We start from the raw sequence: 27,684 nt of genomic DNA on the forward strand, positions 1-27,684 counted from the left end.
ATTGGCACTGATTCGTCTCTCAGCCAATTCTGCAGTAGTAGACTCAAGACGGGCATGTTCAGTAAAGCTTACATGCCCGAAGCATAGCATGAATTCTAGATTTGAAGCTTTCGTGACTGCAAGGATCCATACTCTTTCGTAGGTAAAAAAATAAAACAACACAAGTGTGAGAGGGATTAAGGTGCCTCGACAAAGGAATTAGCATAAAAAAATAGCATTTGATTGGCGGACTTAGCATGATGAAAGGTGTAGCACGCGGCAGTGCACCTTTAAGCTGTGTGAGAGGGAGATTAAGGTGCCTTGACAAAGGAATTAGCGTGATCGGCACTGGCAGTGCACCAGCCTGTGCTGCAAAAGTTTGGAGTACCACTACTTGAAAAAATATACTGTACCAATGAGAATTAGTGTAATGTTTAGTTCGATTTAGAACATCTTTCCAATGGTTAGTTAATTTGAAACCATCTTCTCGGTTGAAATTGTGTCTGTGTTTGTAGATCTGAATTGCCTCGTGAACAAATCTCTGATAAAAACCTGTGGGTTTGCAAAGAACCTTGGTATCGGAGAAAATTATATCGTGATCACCCACAGCGTTGTAACAGTGATCAGCCACGGCAGAAGAATTCGTGCTGCCGTGTTTCAAATCTGATTTGTGCTCGCGAATTCGGTCAGAGACATGTCGCTTCGTCTCCCCGATATAGCAATCACCGCAGGTACAACTCAATTTGTAAACCCCGGGGTACTGTAAGTCAGGAATGACATCCTTCACGGATGGGATCAGATCACGAATTTTATGTACTGTATTGAACCGGACCTGGATCTTGTGTTTGTTTAGAATTTTGGAAATCTTTTTAGTAACGCCTGCTATATATGGTAGTGTGATGGTTGGCTCTGTTTCACTCGAGCGTAGTCTTCGAGACAGGCTGGTCCCTTCACCTGATGAAGGCCATTTGTGTTGTGGCCGAAACGTCGTGATTTTTGCTGTTTTATTTTTTTTACCTACGTGACTTTACTGAATAGAACCAAAAGAGTAAAGCTGCTACGCTTCGGTGGGCGTTTCTGAAACTTGCCCCGTCTAGCAAAAAAACACATTTGGTGAAAAAAAATGTCCCCATAAATAATGTAACGATAAAGTTTAATGATATGATGTACACACACAGCAAGATGTCAGGACGAATAACTGAGGGTACACCGCCGTGTTGCTGTATATCACTCCGCATAGCATTTCGTACGACTCAGCTACCCAGCTCAAGAAAGTAGTTAGTTGTCGACCGCTCGGAAAGCACGCTATAACGGTGCAAGTTATGCGTTATGACGGGCATGTTCCCTGTTATAACGGACGCGTGTGATGTGTTCTCGAATGGAAGAAAATGCGTTTTCTGAACATGTTTTAAGTGAGGACTTATCTCTTTATTTATAGGCATGCTAAAAGCTCTTTGTAATAACGAGCAAATTATATCTTGATTTTAAGCTTTCGTGACTGCAGGAATCCATACTCTTTGGTTCTTTCGGTAAAGTCACGTAAAAATAATAGATCACGACGTTTCGATCGCCACACAAGCAACCGTCTTCAGGTGGGAGTGAGAAACAGGCTGCTGAAACAAGTCCTTATATATAGAGCCGAGAGAGGGGGAGGGTTGCCACATCGGGCAAGAGGGTGGGGGCTGAAGCTTGTGCTGAGGTGGCCATTGTATTGTGAGAGATTAGCATGTCAACGAGTAGTGACGGTTTATCAGCACTAGGGGGATAGAGCGCTGAACAGGGTGAAGAAAAGGTAGCGCTGAACAGGGTGAAGGAAAGGCGCGGAGGCGATCGAGAGTCGAGTGTAATGACGGTATATCAGCCACTAGGGGGATAGAGCGCACAGCAGGAGACACAGACAGAGATACACACACAGAGAGACACAGAGAGACACACACACAGACACATAGAGAGAGAGACACACCTAGAGAGACACACAGAGAGAGAGACACAGAGAGAGATACACACAGAGACGCACAGAGGGACACACCCAGAGAGAGAGACACACAGAAAGACACACCCACACAGAGAAAGAGACACACACAAAGTGACACAGAGAGAGAGGCACAAATACACACAAGAAACAAAAAGAGAGAGACATACAGGGAGACACACAGAGAGAGAGACACACACACAGATAGGTACACACACAACAACATCACAGCCAGTTATAGTCTGCTAAAAAACAAGAGCCACCGCCACATCGAGGGAAAGGGGGCAATGTTAAGAAACCCATGAGTAACATCAGCAAGGACGAGCGTTTTGAACTCGCTCAATTGAAAAAGAGAGATGACATTGCCATCCTCTCAGCCGACAAGGGCAATGCCACTGGCATCATGGATAAAACCACTTACAACAACAAAATTCAGGACCTTCTTAATGATGGCAGCTATACCGAAATCAATAGACATCCTACCAACCGCCTGGCCACGAAAACCAACAATATAATTACTAATTTGACTTCTAAGATACGTAGATGATACGTTCGTCATCTGGCCATATGGCCTGTCAGCACTGAACCAATTTTTCAACCACATAAATTCCATACGCCCATCTATCAAATTCACCATGGAAGTAGAAAATGATGGCAAGCTACCATTCCTGGATGTTTTGATCGAGAAGAGACCTGATGGCTCGTTCGGACACTGTCTACAGGAAAGCCACTCACACGGATTCCTATCTAAAGCCTGATTCCCACCACCATCCAGCCCAGAAGAATTCCCTCATCAAAACACTACACCATAGGGCCCACTATATCTCCGACCAGCACCACCTAGCCAGTGAACTGGAGCACTACACCAAGCACTCAAGATGAATGGATATTCGGATCGCACAATCCGCAAAGCTGTATCCCCAACTATGGGTAGAGAACCATCTGAGGACCCAATCAAAGCCATCACCTTACCATACATAGCAAGGGTTACCAAAAATATTTCCAAAATCTTGAACAAACACAAGATCCAGGTTCGATTCAACACAGTAGACAAAATCCGTGACCTGATCCCATCTGTGAAAGATGTGATTCCTGACATGCAATACCCTGGTGTCTATAAAGTAAGTTGTGTCTGCGGTAGCAGTTACATTGGAGAAATGAAACGACATGTCTCGGACCGTGTTCGCGAACACAAGGCAAATTTGAAACACGCAGCTGATCACTGCTTGAATGTGGTGGGCTCACACGACATTGTTTTTTTCCGAGACCAGGGTACTCTGCAAACCTTCGGGCTACCATCAAAGATTTGTTCATGAAGCCATCAGATATATAAACACAGACATAACTTCAACCGAGAAAGATGGGTACAATTGAGAAATCATTGGAAGGACGTTATTAACCAGGTAAAGCCTTAACTGCCTGTTGATGTTTCCATCCATTCTGTCATTGTCAGCAGTTTTTTCCGACTCTCTGAGTTACATTACCAAGTTCAATGTCTTTACTTTAACGGGTTAAATGTCTCACTAACAAAGCAAACATTGCCCCCTTTCCCTCGATGTGGCGGCGGCTCTCGTTTTTTACCAGACTATAACTGGCTGTAATGTTGTTGTGTGTGTCTCTCTGTATGTGTTCCTGTATGTCTCTCTCTCTCTCTTTGTGTGTATGTGTGCCTCTCTCTCTGTGTCACTTTGTGTGTGTCTCTCTCTGTGTGTGGGTGTGTCTTTCTGTGTATGTCTCTCTCTCTGAGTGTGTCCCTCTGTGTGTGTCTCTGTGTGTGTCTCTCGCTGTGTGTCTCTCTCTGTGTATCTCTCTAGGTGTGTGTCTCTCTCTCTATGTGTCTCTCTGTGTGTGTCTCTTTCTGTGTCTCTGTGTGTGTGTCTCTTTGTCTATGTGTGTCACCTGCTGCGCGTTTTATCCCCCTAGTGGCTGATATACCGTCATTACACTCGACCCTCGATCATCTCCGTGCCTTTCCTTCACCCTGTTCAGCATTGCTTTCCTTCACCCTATTCAGCGCTACCTTTCCTTCACCCTGTTCAGCGCTCTATCCTCCTAGTGCTGATATACTGTCAATACACATTGACATGCTAATCTCTCACAATACAATGGTCACCTCCTCAGCACAAGCTCCAACCCCCACCCTCTTGCCCGATGCGGCAACCCTCCCCCTCTCTCGCCTCTATATATAAGGACTTGTTTCAGCAGCCTGTTTCTCACTCCCATCTAAAGACGGTTGCTTGTGTGGCGATCGAAACGTCGTGATCTATTATTATGTTTATGTGACTTTAACGAAAGAACCAAAGAGTAGCAGATGATAACCCTCTAAAAAGAGTCACGAAATTATTTTTCCAGTCTTGGTCCATCAAGGAAGCAGATAGCATCTCATTAGATAGAGTAGATGTTTGTGGTATAACATTACGGTATCCTTCAAGACAGAGCTGATGAATGACTGATATCTTTTTGGGAAGCAAGTTCATATGAATTATTAGAGAGATACAGTATATGGGTTAATGTTGTGGCTAGACATCATATTTGCCCATTACATTTTTGTTGACCAGGCTACCGTGCGTTCTGCTGCCCGCAACATGCGGGGCCCCAGGTGAAATCCCAGTGTGGGTCCCCCGACGCCATCAAACTAAACCGGAAGGATTACATAATTTGACACCATCATGTCGAAGCACGAGACCCCTCCCCCCACCCCAAAGCGCGGGGCCCAGGCGGTCGCCCCGATTCACCATGTACCCTCGGGACGGCTCTGCCTGCAACAGCTGTGATGTCCAATTCAAGCACTTCCCAGAATAAATCCTCTATAGATATCGAGATTTGATATTGGGTGAATTGCGGCAGGGGTTGTGTTTTTGAAAAACGGTGCATAACTCAAAATAAAAATAAAGGAAGTGGTTGGGGTTACGGAGAGCATGCTATCTAACCTCATTCTTACGTCTACATATTTCACTGATTACAGTACATTTTACATTTATAATACATTTATTAAAGATAGTAACAACTTATTTAAAGAAATTACAGTACATTTTACATTTATAATGCATTTATTAAAGATAGTAACAACTTATTTAAATAAATTACATTTAAAAATTACATAAACAAAAAATATGTTTTACATGTGTAGTGTGTTTTACGGAGACACACACTTGTTCTTGGAGGCAACACGTTTATTACAACACCCCAACAGGGTTCCTACATAAACGTACACTGGTTCTACATCTAGGTGATAACTACACGGTTAACTAGACCACAAAGGGGTAACTACATAACCGGGTCAGTCAGCAACATACTGCCTGACCCACGATGCCGAGCGTAACATTAAAGACCGAAGATCGAGGATCGAAGAGATGTAGCACCGACGGGTTCCATTCCAACTGGGTCCCGAACCCTCTCGGGACTGCCCCTTTATCCTGCTAAGCATGGCCTGACTCCGCCCTCGGCCACACCCCCTTCTAGATCCTACCAGAAGGCTCTGGCCCATATAACACGTCCCTTGAGCCCCCTTTCGGGCCCCATTGCTCCCGTACCTTGGTCACGTGCCCTCTTGGGTTCACACAGAGTATCACGTCCTCACTTGTTCTCTCTCCGACCCTCACCAGAACTATGTCCCCTAGGGCCCGCTTCAATGCCATATCCACTCTGGTGCTAGAGAGAGACTCAAGATGCACAGTTCCACTCCTGTGACAGTAGCTGGCGCTAACCACCCTAGTGACTCCATATAAGTCACGACACATGTAGTGAGATGGTTACCGGATATATTGGTAGGCAAATGTGTGCACAAGACAAAGTTCACGCGGACAAGATCTTGAAAATATTGCGCAAGGAGATGCTGATGCTGCCCGTGCTTGTGGTTGTCGTACTGAACTTCAGGCATTGCTAGTGAACTTTGCTACCTGACTAACGATTAGCTCGCAGCGTATTCCGTACGTCATGGCCAATTCGCTTGAGTGGGAAGGAAATAATAGTACGCGCATAACAAAAATAAGTGTCAATCTAACGCGTTATTTCAAAATCGCGTTACGTAAACTCGCGGAAAACGAGAGGCGACTGAAATGTAACAGGCAAGTTAGGTGCTATGGCCGCAGATCATTGCTACTGGATAGAGAACTGAATTAGATATTACAACTGTGACTTATATGTTAAGAATTTCACTTCCTTTTATTATGGAGCCCAAGGACAGAACACATTGCCAGGCATGCCTGCATGCATTTCAGGGTCCATTAACACGTTATTTTTGTTTAACTGGTTTAATTATCACACCTCCGATTAACATGGTTGGCTAAATAAGGTGAAAAATAAGTTCAAGATACATCAAATAAAGAGCCATGGCCAATCTACTGCTGGATGAAAGCCGCCTCAAGCTGCTGCCATTTCTCACGATCGGAAATATAATAATAGTTCCTACACACGAACTGGTTTAGAGTATTTGGCGACTATAAATTTCCACACAAGCCACGTGGTTGAGCGATTTGTGGATAGGTCGCTTCTGAAAAAGAGCTATATAGCTCAGTGGGCCTTACCTGGTAATACAAATTTTTATTCTTAGTTCTTTCGGTAAAGTCACGTTGAAGGGAAACAATAAAATAATAATATATATAAAACAATAAAAATTCTCACGACGTTTCGACCATAACACAAACGGTCGTCATCAGGTGTGTCGGTTTGCATACATTTATTTATTTTCAAACGGCGTATCTATTAATTTATTAAAAAAACCGTCAGCGCCACGCGCAGCTATTTGGCAGTTTATTTAGAAGGACGAGTCCATCTATGTTCTGAAGAGAGGAGGGGGGAGACGAAAAAATTAATGTATGCTGTCTGAAAGCCACTGTAAGCGTGAACAATCAATTAAGACCTGAAATGGTTTATCAAATCTTTACAATGATTGCTAAGCCAGAATCCATCTTCTCGGTTGAAATTGTCTCAGTGCTTGTATATGTGGATAGCCTCATGAACGAATCTCTCATGGTAGCCAGATGGCTTACAAAGAACCTCTGTCTTGGAAAAGTCAATGTCATGTGAGCCTACTGGATTATAACAATGATCTGCCACGGCCGAGGTGTTGGTCCTACCGTGTTTAAGGTCTGCTTTGTGTTCACGAATGCGGTCCGAGACATGGCGTTTGGTTTCTCCAATGTAACTACTACCACAGAGGCAACTTAGTTTGTAGACACCAGGGTACTGTATGTCCGGAATCACATCTTTTACAGACGGAACCAGATCACGGATTTAATGTAATGTGTTGAAACGGACCTGGATCTTGTGTTTATTCAAGATTTTGGAGATCTTTTTGTGATCCCCGCAATGTAGGGTAAAGTGATGGTTTTGAAAGGCTCCTCAAGAGGGTCCTTCTTCATGGTTTGAGTGATAGCTTTGCGGATTGTATAGTCGGAGTAACCATTAGCCTTAAGAGCTTGGTGTACGTGCTTGAGTTCACTGCCTATGTGTTCCTGGTCGGATATGCATTGGGCTCTATGATACAGAGTCTTGATGAGAGAGTTCTTCTGTGATGGATGGTGGTGGGAATCCGGTTTCAGATAAGCATCCGTATGGGTAGCTTTCCTGTAGACAGTGTGGCTCATTGAACCATCAGGTCTCTTTTTAATTAGGACATCCAAAAAAGGTAGCTTGCCATCTTTTTCGACTTCCATGGTAAATCTGATGGCTGGGTGTATGGAATTGATGTGGTCGAAGAATTGGTCTAGAGCAGGCCGGCCATGTGGCCAGATGACAAAAGTGTCATCCACGTACCTCTTCCATAAGGTTGGGCGCAGAGTGGCAGTCTGGATGGCATCAGTCTCAAATTTTTCCATGAAAATGTTAGCTATAACCGGAGATAGGGGGGAGCCCATTGGGGTGCCCTCAGTTTGTTTGTAGAAAGTTCCATTCCAAGTGAAGTATGTATTGGTTAAACAGTGTCTCACCAGGGGGGGTACCTCAGTGTTTAGTCCTTGATGAACCAAGTCTTCAATGATTGCGATGGTGTCAGGTACAGGAACCTTGGTGAATAAGGAAACTACATCAAAACTGACAAGCAGGTCGTCTGGGGACAGGAAAATACCCTTGATTGTCGATACCAGGTGAGTAGAATTTTGTACCGCAGAGGTGGTTTTTCCAGTGAAAGGACGCAGGATTTCAGACAAAAAAACGAGCCAGTTTGTAGGTGGGGGAGTTGATAGTAGAGACGATGGGACGAAGGGGTGTATCTACTTTATGTATTTTTGGTAAGCCGTATAATCTTGGTGGCCTGGCAGCAGAAGGTTTCAACGAAAACTGTTTAGATTGATCAATTAATGCGGTTGAATCAGAAATTATTTTGTTGGTTTGTGTGACGAGGCTGTTGGTGGGATCTCTTTTTATTTTTGTATAACTACCATCGTCGAGTAATTCTTTAATTTTGTTGTTGTATTCTATTTTATCCATGATGACAGTAGCATTGCCCTTGTCAGCTGAGAGGACTACAATATCATCCCTCTTTTTTAATTTATATAATTCAAAACGCTCATCTTTGCTGAGGTTGCTAGCTGGCATCTTAGCGTTTTTGAGGGTTGCAGCGATTTCAGATCTTGCTATGTCTGCAGCGATGTGACCCAGGCCCCTGAGAGCAACGTCTACTTGGGCAATTATATCATTAACTGGTATGTGTTTAGGTGTGACTGCAAAGTTTAGACCTTTAGCTAAAACGGATTTCAGACCATCGGAAATAGAACTGTTACTGCGATTAATTACGACTTTGTTAACGTCTAACTTTTTGGTGTGTGGGTCCGGTCTTTTGTTGAAGAGGAGGTTAAATTTGGAAATCAGGTTGTCCTTACATTTGGTCGACATAGTAGCAGCTGAAGAGGCAGTCATATTGTCTACATGTTCCCAATCCGATGTGGACATTGTTGCCGTCAATGATAAGTGTGATTTGTAGAGTGTCTTGTCTAACTGATCTAGTTCGGTGCGTATAAGTCTGATTTTTTCTGATATAAGAGCTAAGCTAGTTTTGAAAAGAATTCGTTTCGCATTAGAAGACGTTACAGCAGCAGAGGTCAGTGTAAATGCGATTGGTAGTAGTTACATTGGAGAAACCAAACGCCATGTCTCGGACCGCATTCGTGAACACAAAGCAGACCTTAAACACGGTAGGACCAACACCTCTGCCGTGGCAGATCATTGTTATAATTCAGTAGGCTCACATGACATTAACTTTTCCAAGACAGAGGTTCTTTTTAAGCCATCTGGCTACCATGAGAGATTCGTTCATGAGGCTATCCACATATACAAGCACAGAGACAATTTCAGCCGAGATGGATTCTGGTTTAGCAATCATTGGAAAGATTTGATAAACCATTTCAGGTCTTAATTGATTGTTCACTCTTACAGTGGCTTTCAGACAGCATACATTAATTTTTTCGTCTCCCCCCTCCTCTTTTCAGAACATAGATGGACTCGTCCTTCTAAATAAACTGCAAAATCGCTGCGCGTGGCGCTGACGTTTTCTTTTTTAAATAAATAAATACACCGTTTAAAAATAAATACATTTATGCAAACCAACACACCTGATGACGACCGTTTGTGTTATGGTCGAAACGTCGTGAGAATTTGTAGTTTTATATATATTTTATTATTTTATTGTTTCCCTTCAACGTGACTTTACCGAAAGAACTAAGAATATGAATTACTGCAGTCACGAAAGCTTTAAATAAAAAAATACAAATTTTGTTCAATAGTTTAGATTTCATTGTTCCATTTCCTCGATAGATATCTTCTTGGATGCGTTCCATTCCTTGACTAGAACGTCTTAATGATTCTTGACCATCATCCATCATCCCTTGGAGCGACGGTTACTCCCCAAGCCAGGTTACCTTCGTAACAATTTTCATGATGTATGTATGTTGAACTTATTTAGCACTGTAGATAGGCCACCAGGCTAATTGGAGGTGTGGGGGAAGGACAACAAATTAAAAGTGCATAACTCCAGTAGCTTCCTAATATTTGCAAGGAAAAGGGTTCCAGACGGCCACCAAAGCGCATCTAAAACGTGCGATGCCGTGAAAATGTAATTCACCCGAGTGTGTTCTCTAGCCTACGTTATCCTCTTCCTGTCTCTCGGTGTAATAACAAGCATGCACTTTTCAGTTTTTGTTCCATTAAAAAATATCTCGTGAAATGCCCACATTTGTGAACCATGTCGTGAACATAGTTTTATTTGTAATAGATTTATATTTACATGGCTTTGAAAGCAGAAAACAAATACATAAACGTAATAAATGCATTATTAAAACAATATAATCGCAAAATATTGTAATCAACGACAGTGGCATAAATTAAAACTACAATTTTAAAAATAAACGCAGCATAAACCACAACAGAAATTTGGGGCAAGTGGTGCGGCCAGCACCAGGCCCGGCCGTCATTGTCTCCGTAGTGTCGATGTTTACACACCGCACCAGGCACTTATTTAAGACCGAATCCACCTAGGGGAGGCCCAGGACCGGTTCAGATAATTGACACTGGTGTTGGCCGCGAGCGGGAATCGAAGTCGGGTCACTGGGTTCGTAGCGCAGCGCGCTCACCGATATACACCCGGTATATATAATAGGCAACGTTTCGGGCGACCGCCCTTCTACGCACACGTGGTCTGATGCACAATTCCCTGTCCTGCATTTAAAATTTGGTAGGACCCTCCTGGAATACTCTTGGGGGTCAGTGAGGCTTTCCTATATGTAAACAAGAGTAACTATAGTACTAATAATGGAATAATCTACGCATATTTCATTCAAATATGCATTCTTGCCGTGGTGGTGGTCCATCTTCACAGTGGTTGTCCTCTCCGGCACGTTATCTCCTCGTGGTGCAATGCAATCGCGTGGGTCCTACTATCGCAATGGGTCCTACCAACGACTCTGGGAGTCTGAATTAGCATTTGGTGCCCTGCTCTGTGTGCTTCTTCCGATTTCTCAGCATAATTTGCTGCCATGCACAGCTCCGTAATTCGTAGCTGGACGTATTCTGCACTGGCTGAAAAAGTACTTTAAAGGTATATGGGTCGTCTGCTTTTCACTCCGGAGTTTCAGCTCTTACGAAACCCCTCCACCAAATAGTCGACCAGCCTGACGCGTGGCCACATCGGCTATAATGTCTTCAGAGCCCGATAAAATATGTATCACTTTGTATAAACATATAACCATCATCATCATCATCTCTATGGAGTTAATAAAATGATTGGCACTACTTTGTCAAAAATCCTAATGTAGTTGTATCCCTGGTAGAGACCCATCACCCACCTTGGCAATGTGGAATTTACACTTCTGGCTGGCTCCGGACTGCCAACGGCGATGAGCGCGCCACCGACATCGCGTGACTTTACTGTACCGATGAGTTCTGAGGATGCAACCACGCTACAGTCCTGTCTCTGTGTCACTGCTGCCTGTTGGGATGGCCACGTATTCTCAACTCTAAAAAAATGTAGGGGGGGGGGGTTACGACACAGCAAAATATGCCAAGCGTTCAGCTCTTTTGAACTGGTGGTCTGGATAAGGCTGTGATCGCTTGAATACGCAATGCTGCGCTCCCTCCTGTGTGTATGGTTGAAGTTCAGTTATTTATCTGTTTCTCGCGGAGGAGACGAGTGAAGTGACGTCATTGCTTGACCAGGGGCGGGGGGGTCAATGGGAGACGTGGAGAGGAAACGGCGGCCAGCGGGCCGCATGCAATACCCCGCGGCCCCGATTCACACGGCCCAGGGCCACACAAGGCCTGCCACTTCGAAACAGCCCCCTTCAAACGACCTTTGCTCGCGTTACTGCAAGCGTCTTAGCCGCACTAATCGGATACTAGAGGGAGGGGGTGGATATATTTGACATGGAAACAACACTGTGTGAATGTTATTTTTGTATGTCCTGCTCAGTCACTTGTTCATAATAAAGGGGTTTCTTTTTGGGTTAGATCGCGTAAATGTAAATGTATCGTTAACCCACCACCACCCGACACAGCCACTCGGTAAGGTTCGTCACGTAAAACGAAACGTGCCGATTAGCTACCACCGGAGTGCTGGAGAGTAAACCCATGAAATTTACAATTTGAGTACTACGTTTCGCTGGTGATTACAACCAGCTTCATCAGGCGATTTGCCATAATTGTGAAGAAGTCTTCATGTTTCCGCGCTTAAATAGAGTAGTAAGATGATGTCATCACTGTGCTAACTCAGTCACTTGTGTCACTGCAATGGCCCCTAAGTAAAGTGTAAAGCTTCTCCACCCCCACCCCAGCTTAGAAAAAGGGGACAGGAAAAGCTCAGATGCGGTTCAGCGTGAGGGCGATGTTGAGTTTATGAAAATACGAGCGGAGCTTGCACAGCGGGCAACTCCGGCTCTTCTCTCGCGCCTCCGCTCTCCTCTTCTCAGCCTGCATCTTCCTCTCGCGCTGCCTCTCTCTCTGCCGAGCCACCTTTTGTCTCATTTTCTGCTGAAGTCTCTTCTGCTTCTGCTGCTGCTGTTTCTTTTTCAGATGCTGCTTTTGGTGCTGCTGCTTCTGCTTCTGAGACTGGTGATTATTTTTCTGTGGTGGCTTCTGCTGTTGTTTCTGCTTTTGCTGCTGCTGAGTCTGATGATTGTGTTTTTGTGGTGGTGCTGGTGGCTTCTGCTGTTGTCCTTTCTGCTGCTGCTGCTGATGATGAGCCTTAACACGCTGCTTTTGCTGATGCCAATGCTGCTGCCACTGCTTTGTCGCCGTTGGGTTGACGTTGGGAACCTTTGCGGATGACGATGGCGACGATGACGATGACAATGTAGAACCTTGAGACGGTGGTGACGATTGGGATGACGATGATGTCGCTACTTCCAATGAAGATGACTCTTCTGAAGATTTTGATGCTGTTGATTCTGATGATGACCCTGATGATGCTGATGACCCTGATGATGGTGGTGGTGGTGAGGGGGCAGGGTCCCAGGGAAGCCACGCTCCGCCTGTGAGGCCCGGGTCGGCTCGCCGGTCGTGAGGAGGGAACCACACGGGCACAGCTGAGCGGTTGTACGCAGCGAGACGGAGCAGCAGGCCTGGGAGGTGGGGAGAGGCGAGACACCACAGGGGGGAGGGGAGAGAAGACCGGGGTTAGGGGTGAGGCAGTGCTGAAGGTGGTAGAAAGTGGGAGTGCGTAGTCATGTAATTGATTTATTATTATTATGACGATCATTTGAGATCCCCTGGCCGATAGGCTCGCATTATTAAAGGTGCCAAACGAGCCGTTTGGCACGATTCCCGTTGGGTACTCACTGTGATATTCAAGCCGTGTGATTTGTTGATAGTTCTTCCTACTACGTGTACGTAATTACAAGTGTGTGTATGTGTGGGGGAGCCATAGTTTAGTAGTTAGTGTGCCGCACTATAAATTCAGCGACCCGAATTCGATTCCTGCTCGTGGCCACCACCAGTGACAATTATCTGAACCGGTCCTGGGCCTCCCCTAGGTCTACTCAGTCTAAAATGAGTACCTCATGCGCTGTGTGAACATCGTCACTGGGGAGACAAAGATAGCCGGGCGTGGTGCTGGATACCCACCCCCTCGTGTGCGCCATGCCGCCCTTCATAAGTGCTCGCTAACAGCGCTTGCCCGAAAAGTCTGTTCACACTTTACGGGGAATCTTTGTGTGTGTCTCTGGGCGCGTGTCGAGTGGTGGCCCAGTAAATTGTACACTGCACCATTAGTAGGCCTTTGCGTGCTGCCGCCAGGGTCCAAATTTTTGCCAAATTTGTTAATTGGGATCATACACCGATATCGATTATCGCCTCCTACCGGTAGACCAATGCCTCCAGGTCGCTCTTGTAAACGAGACTCATCCCAGTCTCATGAGTCCTTACATTTCTTATGCCGACCCCGCGATATATCGAAACCGCGATGGGGAAAGTCCAGATGCAGAAGGGTCGACTGTATTTTTCCACCCTCCCCCTATATTGTGATACGCGTCTATTCTAAATAAACAACGCACGAAATAATGCATTGTGAAAGGGGCTAAGAATGGGGAACATGCCACGTGTCAGTTGATGGGAGGGGCGTGGAAACTGTGCAGACGAGATAGTAAAGTGAGCGAAAGTGGAGAAGATGCGTGGATGTGGAGGCTACAGAGAAGATAATATTCATATTGGCTTACTTACCTAGGAGAGCCACACTGAGTTTGAAGAGTCCGTTTCAGGGGGAGGGGGGTCTTGTATTAAATGGGAATGTTTGGCCAATACCGGTGACAATGCATGTTTTACTTGCTTAACTATGGGAGGAAACCAGATAAACCCTGATGAAACACGTGCATAACAGGGGGAGAGAACATACAATAGGCACCCGAGTCGGAAATCGAACCCTGGTCGTTCTGGCTTTGTGCCACAACTTTTTACCACCATACTAACCTTGTGGTGTAGGCTGGAGAGAGAGAGAGAGTGGACAGGCACGACGGAAAGTACAGCAAGTAGGTCTGGTGCCTGTTAGTGCATCTCACCCAGCACCACCTCCGGGTAGAGCGAAGAGACGTCGTGTCGCTCGTAGGGGTCGGCCGATATATTGAAGAGCCACAACATCTTCACCTCCTCGCCGCCATCGTCGCTGCCGCCACTGTCAACGTCACTGTCATCGTCGTCATCATCATCGTAGTCGTCATCGTCGTCATCGTTGGTCACTTGCACGTGGCGGTGCCACGCGCGGTCTCCTTTGAGTCCCGAAGTCGATGGAGGTGTTGCTGGTGCTGCTCTACCTCCACCTCCTCCTCCACCTCCTTCTCCACCAACTGCTCCTCCACCTCGTTCACCGACTCTGCCTCCTCCAACACCTATTCCGCCGCCTCCTCCTCTTACACCTCCTCCACTGCTAACTCTTCCACCACCTCCTCCGCCTCTTTCTCCTCCAGCGACACCTCCACCACCACCACCACGACCACCACCTCCTGCTTTACCTATTTCTGCTCTATCATCACCCCTTCCTCCTCCTTTCGGCGGTGCCGAGTCCTTGACCGGGAACCCCACGAAGCCCATCCCGACCACCGCGCTGTGGCTGCCCGTCATCTTGGTCACCTTGCTCACCAGGTATGCCGTCACGGGAGCGCTCCTGGCGCTCGCGTGGCGCTGGCTACGGCTGTCGTTACAGCTGTGCGCACGCGTGCTCGTGCTCTCGGTGGCGTTCCTCGCATGGCTCTCGCATTGATGGCCGTCGCTGCCGTCGCTCCTGCTATCCCGTCGAGTCACGGCACCCGGGTAAGCGTTGTTGCCGTTGCTGGGATGGCTGTTGCTTAAGCTGCTGTCGCCACGGTGGCTGTTACTTCTGTCTGCGTTGCTGTGGCTCCCGTTTCTGCTCCTTGCATTGCTGTTCCGCGGAGTGCTGTCGACTTGAAGCATCTTTCTCCTCTTGCTGTTGCTGTGCGTTCTCATGGTCCCGTTGTTGTCACCCTGGCCGCAGTGCCGTTTGCTGTCCTTGCAGCTGAACCCGGGCCCAGTGCGATCCTTGCCCCCAGCTGGGCTCAGCTTGCTGTCCACGTGCTGCTGCTGCAGCAGCGGCTGCTGCTGCAAGATATAGTTGCTGCTGTCGATGACGTTGCTGTTCGTGTAGTGGCTGGGGAATAATCTTGTCCCGAGATTGCCGCTCGGCGACGCTGATGATGACGACCCTGATGATGAAACAGAAGAATGAGACGACAAAGACAACGAGGATGATGATGCCCTCGCCTCTTCCTCCATCACTGCCCCTCTCCTCCCTCTCCGGCTCCTTCTCTTCTTCCCTTTCCTCTTCCTCCTCTCGCCCTTCCCTCTGCTGCCCTTGCTGCCTTTGCTGCTCTTGCCGCTGTCGCTGCCCTTTGCGATCCGCCCTCGCGAGTAGGAACGCCTCTCCAGGTTCCACCAGCGGCCCTGGAGCTCCGGCCCAGTCCGAACGGGGACCCAGTCGCCGTGACCCGGATCCCCGGTCAGCAGCTTCCAGGGCCCCGAGCGCAGCGCGGCGGTCACGTGGCAATCCCAGACGCCCAGGCTGCACGCCCAGTGCGAGGAGGATGGAGATGATGACGAAGATGACGAGGAGGATGAGGAGGACGAGGATGAGAGGGGGGAGGGGGCGACCCTCTGTCGCTGAGCGATTGCATGTCTAGAAACGCGCTGTGGTGGTGGGTGGGTGGGGTAAGATGTTAGCAGGTGAAAGGTGATTGGTGAGTGGTGGCGACGAGCCAGGTCAGGGGGTGGTAGGTGATTTGTGAGTTGACACGAGTGAGGCGTTGGCAGGTGACAGGCGAGGGGTGATGTGACGGGTGAGCGGTGAGAGATGATGCATCGGCAGTGAGGAGTGCAAGGCGATCGGTGAGGTGAAGAGTAAGGGGTCGGAGGAGATAGGTGAAATTACAGGTTAGCGAGTGGACAAGAAGTATTTATAGAGAGAATCATTATCATTGTTTGTATTGTCATCAGAATATTTATTTAAACTGGAAGGATCCGATTGACTAGAAAGCTCTTTTTCACAGATGTCCAGTAGGGGACGGATAACACACAAAAAATAAAAAAAACACGATCGGAGTGCAAAGTAGCAAGTCACTAATTATAAATAAAGTATTTGTAAATTGCACGTGCAGTTTTCTCTGTGCAATGAGGCCACGTGGACAGTCGTTTTACCAGGTAAGGTCCACTGAGCTACATAGTAGCTCTTTTTCAGAAGCGACCTGGCCACAAATGATAGCTCAGCGAAGTGGCTTATCATGTGGCAATTTATAGCATCCAAATACTTTAAATGCTATGACCTGGAGATAAATCTACGCAAGCACGGGGACTTCCTGAACACCAGGCGAGGTAGTTAACACCTAGCCACCGTGGTGAGATGTTCGCGCAGTGTGCCGGCGTGGCCATCAACATAAGGACTCCGACACTCACCTTCATCGGGTTGATGTTGTGTAGAATTTCCTTCCGTGGTGACTCACTGCCCTGGCTGATGACATCCCACACGTCAAAGCCGTCCAGGGGCAGGGGCAGCCGGTCTGATCCCTCACCAGTACCGTCTGATCCCCACCCAACGCCATTCCCACCTTCTCGCTCGTCTTCTTTGCCATGTCCTCCTGCACCGTCCCCTTTTCGTCTGCTCGCACCTCCTTTCCCTTCTTCTCTCCCTCCTCCAGCCACATGTGCTCGTGTGGTCCCATCTCCTCTCTGACCTCCTGTCATAACATTTCTGTGTTCTCCATTCCCACCTGTTATCCCATGACCTGCCACACCTTCTCGTCTGGCCCCACCTCCGCTCCCATCCGTCTGATCTCTTTTCCCATCACCTCTCGCGTCTTCTATCCCACCTTCTCTCCCACCTCTCCCCTGGCCCCACGACCCTCGGCCCACCCTCCCATCTCCCGTTTCACCTCCCCTCCCACCACCTGCGGCCACATCCGCCCGTCCGGTCCCATCTCCATGCCAGTCTCCTTCCTTGCCATCTGTTCTGTCTCCTCCTCCCTCTCCGTCTCCTCCCGCTCCTCCGTCCCCGTCTCCTGCTCCCGCCAGCCTCCTTTTCCTCCTCCTCTCCGCGAAGAAGGCGGGCAGGTCGACCCCAGCGAGGCGAGCCAGGGTGGGGAACCAGTCGGTGACGTGAATGAGCCCGCGGCTCACGGAGCCCTGGCGCTCCGCCGGGATTAGCGGGCTGTGCACGAAGCCGACGGCACGCATCCCGCCCTCCCAGTAGCTGCCCTTGCGGCCCCGCAGTGGCCAGTTGCTGCCCCCGATGTACGGCTGCCCCCCGTTGTCCGTGGAGTACACGATGATGGTGTTGTTGTAGTAGCCGTAGCGCTAGGAGGGAAGATTACGACGGCGTTACCGACGTTGCCACAATCGGCATCATTGACCAGGAAAGCCTAATTTATTTTTCAGACTCAAAGACTCTTGTGCAGTTTGGAGGCGATGTTGCCAACTGGGTACAATGAGCGCAACCGCAGTATTGACCAGGGCAGCCACACCGGTCAACCCGCAGACCTCTGCAATGGGTGGCAAAACGAGCGATGCCCATCGTGATCACCACACGGTTGTTATTGGTGTCACCATCATCATGGTTATCATAGTTACCATTGTTATCAGCACCATCATCAGTCAAAAATTATGACAATGGGGGGCATTGGTTAAACATCTCAATGTATCAGGGCCCTTCTGAAAAGGAGTCTTGAGACTCGTCGAAGCTCTCCCGGGTAAATAATTCGCGTAGTAATCATCAACGTGTTGATTGTCGTGGCGATTGTGGTGGTTTCCGGCGGTGCTCATGGTGGAGTCGCGCAGCTCCTGATGGTTATTGTAGTTGTTGTCGTGATGATGTGACCTGCAGTGCTCTGAATGGGTGAGTTCATGGGCGAGGGAGTGAGTAGGTAAGTGGGTGAGTAGGTGAGTAAGTGCGCGAGTGGGTGAGTGTATTGTTGAGTGGTTGAGAGTATAAATGAGTGAGTGTGTGAGTAGGTAAGTGAGCGAGTGAGTGAGTTCTTGCGACCTGCAGTGTGGTGGTAGTGGTGGTAGTGGTGGGGGGTGATGGATGAATGCAGCATGGGGATGAGACGACACGGCCAGTCCAGTGAGCCCCAACCCTCGGCACAGGTGGAAGGAGTCGGTCAGTGACGTTAAAACGGAGTGGCAGAGGGCGGAGAGGGTTTTTGACGACGGATGTTGAGGAAGAGGAGGTACCCTCACCTTGAGTGCGCGCGTGATGTTGCTCACCGCCTCGTCCAGCGCGGTGACCATGGCGAGGTGCCTGCGGCGCTCCACGCTCCAGAGGTGCGCGTAGGGCAGCACGAAACGGCGCGGAGCCTGTGCAGGGGCGTGCGGCGCACGGAACGCCACGTACACGAACATCGGCTTCTGCTGCTGCTGCTGCTGCCCTCTTACCTGCTGCCCTTCTCCCTGATGTTGTTGCCCGTTTACCTGCTGCTGCTCTGCCTGCTTCTCTTCAGTCAGATGCTGCCCTACTTCCGGCTGCTCTCCGTCCTGTTGTCCCCCCTGATGATGCTGACCTCCTGCTTGCTGATGCCCTTCTCTCTGATGCACTTTTCTCTGATGCTGCTGCCCTCTTGTCTTCTGCTGCCCTTCTCCATGATGCTGCCCTCCCTGGTGCTGCTGCCCTCCTCTATGTTGCCCTTCTCTCTGGTGCTGCTGCCCTCCTGTTTGCTGCCCGCCTGCCTGATGCTTCTGTTGCTGCCCCTCTCTCTGATGCTGCTGCACTCCTGTCTGCTGCATCTGCGGCTGCCCTTCAGTCGGATTCTCCTGCCCTCTTGTCTGCTGTCCTCTTTTCCGCTGCCCTCCTATCTGCTGCATCTTCTGCTGCTGCCCTCCTGTCTTCTGCTCCTGCTGCTGCCCTTCTACCTGCTGCACCTGCTGCTCGTGCTGCTCTGTTACCAGCTGCCATCCTCCCTGCTGTTTCTGCCACTGCTGCTGCGCTCCTTGTCGTTGCATCTTCTGCTGCCTTTTTCCCTGCTTCCCTTTGTCCTGCTGCGCCTGCTGTTCTTGTCCTTTTGTCTGCTGCCATCCTGTATGCTGCCCCCCTCCCTGTCGATTATTCTGCTGCTGCTGCTGCGGCTGCCCATTTGCCTGCTTCTCTTCCCTCCGCTGCTGTCCTTTTACATTTTGCATCTGACGCTGCCCTCCTGTCTTCTGCTTTCGCCCCTGCTGCAATCGAGACTGCCCTTCTCTCTGATGCATCTCTTGCTGGCCTCTGCCCGCCACTGCCCTCAGCACACCCATTCTCGCGGGCTGCGCCCGGGTCCCGCGCCACGGCTGCCCGCTACTCCGCGTCGCTGCCCACCTTGCACACCTTTGCCCACGCTGCCCCACCGCCACCTGTTGACCCCTTCGTTTCTGCTGTCCACGCTGCTGCTTCTGCCCATTTAGCTGATGTTTAATTTGCTGCTGATACTGCCCAACGTGCTGTTGCTGCCCATGTAGCTGAAACTGCCCATGTATCTGCTTCCCATTGTGCCGCAGCAGCGCATGTGGTTGCTGCTGCTTTTGTTGATGCAGCTGTTGATGCCCAATTAGTTGCAGCTGCGCACGTGGTTGCTGCTGCTGTACGTGTGACTGCTGTTTTTGATGCCAATTTAGCTGTTGCTGACCGTGTAGCTGCCGATGATGATGATTGTGCTGCTGCTGTTGCTGCTGGCGCTGTTGTACACCTAACTGCTGCTGCTGTTGTTGCTTCTGATGTTGCCCCTGCTGGAATTGCTGTACGTGTAACTGCTGCAGGTGTTGCTGCAACTGTTGCTCCAACTGTTGCTGCAACTGTTGCTTCAACTGTATCTGCAACTGTTGCTGCTGCTTCTGCTGTTGTATGTGTAACTGCTGTTGCTGCTTCTGCTGTTGTACATGTAACTGCTTCTTTTGTTGCCGATCCTGCTGCCCCTGCTGGTGTCCCTGCTGCTTCTGCTGGTGCTGCTCCTGCTGTTGTTTTTTCTGCTGCCCAGGCTGCTGCTGTCCCTGTTGCTGGTGTTGCTGCTGTCCCTCCTGCTGCTGCCCCCGCTGCTGCCCCTGCTGCTTCCCCTGTTGGTGTCCCTTCTGATGCTGTTGTTCTGGCTGTTGTCTCTGCAGCGGCTGCCCCTGCTGCTTCTGCCCCTGCTGCTGTCCCTGCTGTTGCCCCTGCTGCTTCTGCCCCTGCTGCTGCCCCTTCTGCTGCTGCATCACGTTGCCCTCCCTCCAGTGCTGCTCGAGCAGGCGCAGCACAGCGCTCGTGTAAACCTCCGTAGAGTAGCTCCCCGCCGCCTCGTAGTCCGGGGTCTCTCCATCGGAGTGGTCGTAGCCACACAGCAACCCCGCACCACCACCAGCACGGGTCTTCCCTCTCAGCCTCACCGCCGCTGCCGCAACCCTCCCCAGATGGAAGAGACCCGGCTCTCGACCTGCTTCTTGCGGAGGCTCGGGGTGGTAGTGGTGGTGCTGCTGCTGGTGGTGATGGCGGGGAGGCTCCCGTGTGGCCTCGTCGTCGTTCTGGTCGGAGTGGACCTCGGAGGGCATTGCAGGAGCAGCAGCCGTGCCGGACTCTCCACCTCCCCGGGTCCCGGCCCTCTTCCCAGGGGCGCCGCCTGTCCCCGCAGTGGTTTGGTTATCGTTAAGCGAAGAAGAGATGGAGGAGGTGGATGGAAAGGAGGAAGCAGAGGGAGAGGAAGACGATGTTGACCAAGGAAGTCTCCAAGTTGCCTTCTTGTGGACAGAAGTCTTCAATTTCATCTTCTTCATCTCCATCATCTTCATCTTCGTGTCTGCTCGCCTCCCTGCCCCTCCCGCTTGACTCGCTCGCCACTGCTGAGGGGCTGGTGGTGATGACAATTTCAATTTAGCTTCTTGCTTCTTCGTTTGACCTCTTTTGAAGCTGCTGATGCTGCTGCTCGAGCCTTTGTCAATTCCTCGTGCAGGAGCACTCCTTCCACTTTGAAACTCTGCTGCTCTCTCATCATCAGCAGCAGCATCACCCTCCTTACCACTTGCTCCTCCAATTACCGCTGCTGCTGCTCCTGCTGCTGCCCTTGATCCTAAGTCTGTCCCTGCTGTCCTAGTTCCTGCCCTTGATGCTGCTGCTACATCTACTGCCCCTGTTATATCTGCTGCTGCTGCACCAGACGCTGCCCGCGGTGTGCCGGCCACCCCTGCTGCTCCCGATACGCCAGATGCCCTTGATGCCGCGTCTCCCGCCGCTGCAGCCCCAGACGCTGGCCCTGCTGCTCCCGAATTGCCCGCTGCCCTCGACGCCGCGTCTACCGCCGCCGCTGCCCCAGACGCTGCCTGCGGCACGCCCACGGCCCCTGCTGCCTCCTCCTCCGCTGCCGCAGACATTGCCCCGTCGGCGGCGGCGGAGCCAGAGCCCCCCCCTGCGGCGCAGGCGGTGTGCGTGAAGTGGTCGGCGCTGCCCGTGAGCGAGCCCAGGAAGGAGTCGAACCCGCGACTCGTGGGGAGGCATTCACGGCGCCAGAAGCCCAGGTGCCACTTGCCCACGGCGTGCGTGGCGTAGCCTGCGCCCTCCCGCAACGCCTCGGCTAGAGTGGGCACCCCCGCTGGCAGGCACGACGGCTGGCGTGCACGGATTATGGAGTGCTGCATCCCCGTGTGGATCTGGTACCTGCGAGGTGAGAGGTGTCGGGGGGCGTCGGAGGGTGGGCGAGTGGGTATGGGTAGGTGGGGTGTGGGTGGAGAGATGGGTGAACAGTTGATTCGTGAGACGTTAACTACCTCGCCTGGTATGCAAGAGGTCATGGGTTAGATCCCGACCCTTACGCCTGCTATATATTTGGAGTTTGCATGTTCTCCCCGGGGTCACGTGGATTTTCCTCTGGATCTTCCGGTTTTCCCCTGCACATGTAGAATCGACATCACGTGTTTAGAGTAAATGGCTGCTATAAATGTCCACACGATAAGCCACTTCGTTGAGCTATCATTTGTGGCCAGGTCGCTTCTTAAAAAAGAGCTTAAAGCTCAGTTGGGTCTTACCTGGTAAAATAAAATAAAGCACAGTTTATAGTTTAGCTTCTTCTGGGTTTTACTGCCACCGTTGATGAGCACAAGGCCCAAAAGTCCCCAAAAAACCGTCAAGCGGTGGCAAACGGTGCAGTCTGTGAAAAGTAAACATGATTAAAAGAGTTCACACCATTTCTTGCGTTGAGCAAGATGATCGATTGGTTGGGTAGAGTGTTGGTCAATTGATCAGCTGTTTGGTCGGCTATTTAGTGGCCATTCACTTTGGGTTTTTAAAATTATATTTATGCAATGCTCAGTCTGCTCTTCAATTTATCATCGGTCGTTTAATATAATCGATGAGTAAATTAGTTGTTCACTTATTATACCGAAAATGAGTCTGTTGCTACTTGAGCAAATAGTAATTCAATTCATTGGTAGAACATTCCACCAGTGAGCTGATTACTCAATAAATGAGTTGACTCATCAGCTAATTAATTGATTTATGAATAGCTTAAATGAATTAGTCAGGCGGTCAAGCATTTAACTTGGTCAACTCACCTATCACTCGGTCGGAATCAGCATCGGATCCAATCATCTATGAAGCTCTTTTTCACAGACGTCCACAGTCACTCGATCAGCCAGGTAAATGTAGCCAATTGAGTGGTCAATCAGACAATCGGTCCGTCGTTGGTCACTCGCTGAACTGGTCCGTTACACTCGGTAAATGACGCGATAACCTACCTGCCCGTGAGCAGCTGGCTCCTGGTTGGGGTACAAATGGGCTGCACGTAGTAATTCTCCAAACGCACCTGCACGCACGCAAAGACAAAGATCCCCCCGTACAGCCTTAACAGACTGTTGGGGCAAGTGCTGTTAGCGAGGAGCATCTATGAAGGCCGGCACGGCACACGAGGGGGTGGGTGGCCAGCACCACGCCCGGCCGCCTTTGTGTCCCCAGTGGCGATATTTAGACACTGCAGCCAGGTACCCATGTGAGGCTGAGTGAACCTAGGGGAAACCCAGTACCGGTTCAGATAATCGTCGCTGGTGTTGGTTGTTGTGAGCGGGAATCGAATTCGGGTCACCGGGTTCATTGCCCAGTGCGCTAACCGCTGCATGACCGCACGCTCTCACGAAAGGGTTTTATTTCCTACAATTCAACGGTTCAAAAGTATATATTTTTTACAGTAATATGTATAAAAGGCGAAGGATGTCTGCAACAACTCACTTGGCTCCCAATTATACGTTGCTCGATCAAGAGTCAGATCAGTTGATTCATTTTGTGTAGTGTCGGAAAAGAACCCCAAATTGACAATTGTGTTTTTAGATAAATCTTTGATTAAAAAAAATATTAGTTAAAAATAATTAATTGCGTGAATGTTTAAATAGGATATGCTAGATCGGCGTATGTTACGGTAAAGCTAGTATATATTTTTTATTAACTCTTAAGGTGGGGGGCAGCTCAACCACCCTCCCCTTATTCCGCAGCAGGCCCTTGAATATTTATCAATAATTATTTTTCACTCGAAAAAAATCTAAATTTGTCCCCCCGCTCGCATATTAATCGCGTCGCCTGCAACGATTGGCGCTAAACTCCCCCCCCCGGCCCCCTACCCCCAGGCCCCCTCACCCCACCCCGCCCAGGTGCAGTGAGCAAGGACCGTGGATCGAGCGCACGCACCCCCTGCGCTGCCAGCCGGTCGAGGTGCGGCGTGCGCACGTGCGGGTTGTGGTAGCCGATGTCGTTGAACCCTTGGTCGTCCACGAGGATGAAGACGATGTGCGGCCGGGGGGCCGCCGCGCCCGCTTCCGCGCCCAGGCACCGCGGTGCCCAGCAGCAGAAGCGGAGCGCCGACACGAGGAGGAGCAGCTGCTGCCGCTGCCGCCACTGCTGCTGGATGGGTCCCATCGGCGCGAGGTGGGTGGGACGGAAGAAGCGGAGGAGCCACCTGGGGATGAATGTATGGATAGGGGGGGGGGGGTCGCTTCCTTCCTCTGCCAGACGCTCACTCTACACCTGTGTCTACACCTTCGTTTAACCTGTCTACCTGCTACCCTGTGTATCTTTTTGTCGACCTAACTATCCACCTATCTGGATAACTAACTTCAATGTGTATACTTATCTCCCTGCCTACCTGTTTGTATTTTTGTCCAACAACTTACTTGCCTACATGTCTGTCTGTGTAAGTACCTGCCAGTGTCTGCATATGCGTTGTTTACCCACCTGCCCGTGTATATACATAAATATATACCTGTGCAAATACCTGTCGGTGTGTCTCTCCGCCTATGTACATAGCTATCAGCTACTCTGTCGACTTGACTGTCTAGCCACCTACCTACCTGTTTCCTACCTTCTTACCTGTATATCGATGTTGCTAAATGTTCCGTGTGATTGTTCACTTATCCTGCTTGTGTGTACCCATGCAGCTATTGATGTTCCTACCTGCATACCTGTGTATTTACCTGCATGCCTACCTGTATTATTGTCTACCCACCTACCTGTATGTCTACCTGTTGAAATGTCTACCGACCTATGTACCTTTCTGCCTATCTACCTATATGTACCTACTTACCTAATTGTCTAATTATCTACCTGTCCACCTATCCACCTATCTACTGCCTGTCTGTATAAATACCCGTCTGTATTTTTGTTTGACTACCTCCTTACAAATTAATATATTTTACTGTCTCTCTACCTGTATAAAAGTTGATCTACCCACCTGTATGTCTACTTGTGTATCAACTTACCTGCCTACTCACCTGTATGTCTACCTGTTTATTGACTTACCTACTCACCTGTCTGAACTTGTGTCTGAGTTTTCGACCTACCTATCTGTATATTTACGCTTATATGCCCAACGAAGCCTCACCGAGGCTCAATATTCTTTTTTCAGGAGGGTCCTGCCAAGTTTTCACAGTAGAGGAGTGGGCGACCATTGCGGCATAGATTCCAAATGTATAAATGTGCGGTACAATTATTTCAGATCAACGTAAACTTGGACCTTGACACCTATGTCCACGTCTGTGTTTTGTCGGTATGTCTTTCTGCCTACCTGCCTCAACCCTTCCTATTTGGCCTAGTCTGTCCGCATGCCCTATCCACGCGTCAGCGTTGTATGTGTGAGTCCTGAAAAGCATGTGGGGGGAGGGGGGGGGTGGTTGGTTATCGCGCCGCACTACAAACCCGCCAATCCGAGTTCAATTCCTGCTCACGGCCAACACCAGTGACGATTATGTAAAACACGGTCCTACCCTGCCCCCCACCCCTAAGTCGACTCAGCCCCAAATAAGTACCTGGTGACAAAGGCGTCAGGGTCGTGGTACTAACCACTCACCCCCTCGTGTGCCGTGCCGGCCTTCATATGTGCTCGCTAACAGCGCTTGCCCTGACAGCCTGGCAAAGCTATACGGGGGACCTTTGTCGTTGGTTGCGCTGACAGAGGTCAATCGCCCCACCACACTTGGAACAGGGGAGCGATGGATCATGAGCCGGGGGAGAGAAACGAAAGAGCACCGTCAGTGCGGGTCGGCTCGACAACACCACGCGGAAGGATGCGGACGCCACGCGTGCACACGCGCTCGTGCACGCTTCACGTCTGTACGTAACAAGAAACCACGTGAACTGGCACTCCCAGAGGCATACGTCAGGGACGCCGCGGTGGCGAGCTGTTAACTCCCTCGCCTGGTATGCAGGAGGTCGTGAGTTCGATCCCGATCCCAACCCGGACGCCTGCTATATATTTGGAGTTTGCGCCTCTATCTCTCCCCGTGGTCGAGTGAACTTATCTCCGGGTCCTCCGGTTTTCCCAAGGACTTTTAGAATCACCAAGCATTTAGAGTATTGGCTGCTATAAATTTCCACGTGATAAGCCACTTCGTTGAGCTATTACTTACGGACAGGTCGCTTCTGAAAAAGAGCTATATAGCTCAGTGGGCCTTACCGGGTAAAATAAATAGTTTTTTGTTTGTTTTAATACAGCAGCAGCGAACTTTGCTGGACGTCCTTGTACTGATGAGTTCCAATTAGCACAAAGCCATGACAACATAACCACCACGCATTCGGTCACCTCTTTTGAGCTGAAGGTCTGAATAAGGCTGAGACGTTTTGCGCACGCAATTCGCGCCTTTGCGTGTCGTTAAATCTGCAACAGCCATCATGCGCCGCTAAGTGGCGGTGACGTCATCGCGGTGTTTGTGCCAGGATAGGTACACTTTGAGGCCACATAAAGTGTCTTAAGGCTCGCTGATAGGTCACGGGATAGACCCAGGTGCCAGGAGTTGACTGAGATGATTGGCAGATGCACCACCTGTGCTCCCCACTGTGCCACCTCTGCGTGTTATCTGCCCAGCGCTCTGCTCATTGTTGTGAGCATCGCTCCTCTGCCCACCACTGTTATTGGAGGGCGACTGCCTCCAACTGCCCAGCAGCGTCCTTCACGAGTCTCCTCCATCCACAGAAGCCGATCTTGACACCGCTGATACCGATCATCTGCAAGTCCAATCAGCTCCGCATTCTTCAGTATCATATCAGCCCATCTCTTCTTTAGCCCGTGCCCCGCCCGTTTAGCCCCCTCTATCTGGCAAATCAAAGGCTGCTTGGGCAATGCGGTGGCTGGGCATGGGGGCTGCATGACTCAAACAAAGGTAGTTTCCCTGCCAGATGAGCTCACCGATGATGGGGGCTGTGTCCTGATCTCTCAAGGATCTGTGAGCACCCCACACAATCCAGTCTGTTAAACCCAGGATGGATCGATCACTGGCGTGCCAGCCTAAATGTTTCAAACCGGCCCAGATGTTCCATCAAAGGGGTCTACTTTCGGAAGCAAAAAATAAGCGAGAGCATAATTGTGGCCGAGATGGCCAAGAGCTTCGTTTGGCGCGATGTACCAGGCAGCTTCCACACAGCAGCGTGACGTAGCTTGTGAAAATGAAATGCCGCTTGACTCATTCAGAGTGAGACCTCTACTACCCATGCAGAGCTGGTCATAGGCACACTGATCAGTTATGGAAGCGCCTCCACTCTCTCCACAACTGTACCATTACTCAAGCGGTAGTTGAGTATTTGATGACAAAAAGATACCCAGGCAGGTGCTTTGTTCCGGTTGAGGGCTGATGGTAAGATCCGCATCTCTTAGTGGCACATTCTAGGTTCAGCAGTAGCGTCTCTAACTCCTGAGAGCGAGGAGTGATGAATAATTATCAGATCATCAACATACGTAACAATAGGTAGCCATCCCTATTGTGACGTATGTTCTGTAACGGGAATCCATTCAATGTATCCGCACCAGGCGAATATTCCTCTGGTACAAACAAAGGAAAACATCTCAAAC

The 27,684-nt window shown here is 49.7% G+C and overlaps 1 protein-coding gene across 1 annotated transcript in view; it reads right to left on the reverse strand.

Moving 5' to 3' along the window:
• Positions 1-10,120: 10,120 nt before the first annotated feature.
• The window catches only part of LOC116944411 (uncharacterized), a 33,627-nt gene continuing 16,063 nt past the window's right edge, over positions 10,121-27,684 (reverse strand). The window contains exons 2-7 of the mRNA XM_032957994.2: positions 24,036-24,303; positions 23,096-23,163; positions 18,611-22,019; positions 16,832-17,728; positions 14,431-16,069; positions 10,121-12,999 (exon numbers count right to left, since the gene is read on the reverse strand). Coding sequence (XP_032813885.1) covers positions 12,239-12,999; positions 14,431-16,069; positions 16,832-17,728; positions 18,611-22,019; positions 23,096-23,163; positions 24,036-24,303 — 7,042 coding nt within the window. The 3' untranslated portion in view covers positions 10,121-12,238. The remainder of the gene's footprint in view (positions 13,000-14,430; positions 16,070-16,831; positions 17,729-18,610; positions 22,020-23,095; positions 23,164-24,035; positions 24,304-27,684) is intronic.

The sequence above is a fragment of the Petromyzon marinus genome, chromosome 21 (genome assembly GCF_048934315.1).
Source record: "Petromyzon marinus isolate PM22_M1 ecotype Great Lakes invasive population chromosome 21, UKy_Petmar_22M1.pri1.0, whole genome shotgun sequence".
NCBI classification, from domain to species: Eukaryota; Metazoa; Chordata; class Hyperoartia; order Petromyzontiformes; family Petromyzontidae; genus Petromyzon; species Petromyzon marinus.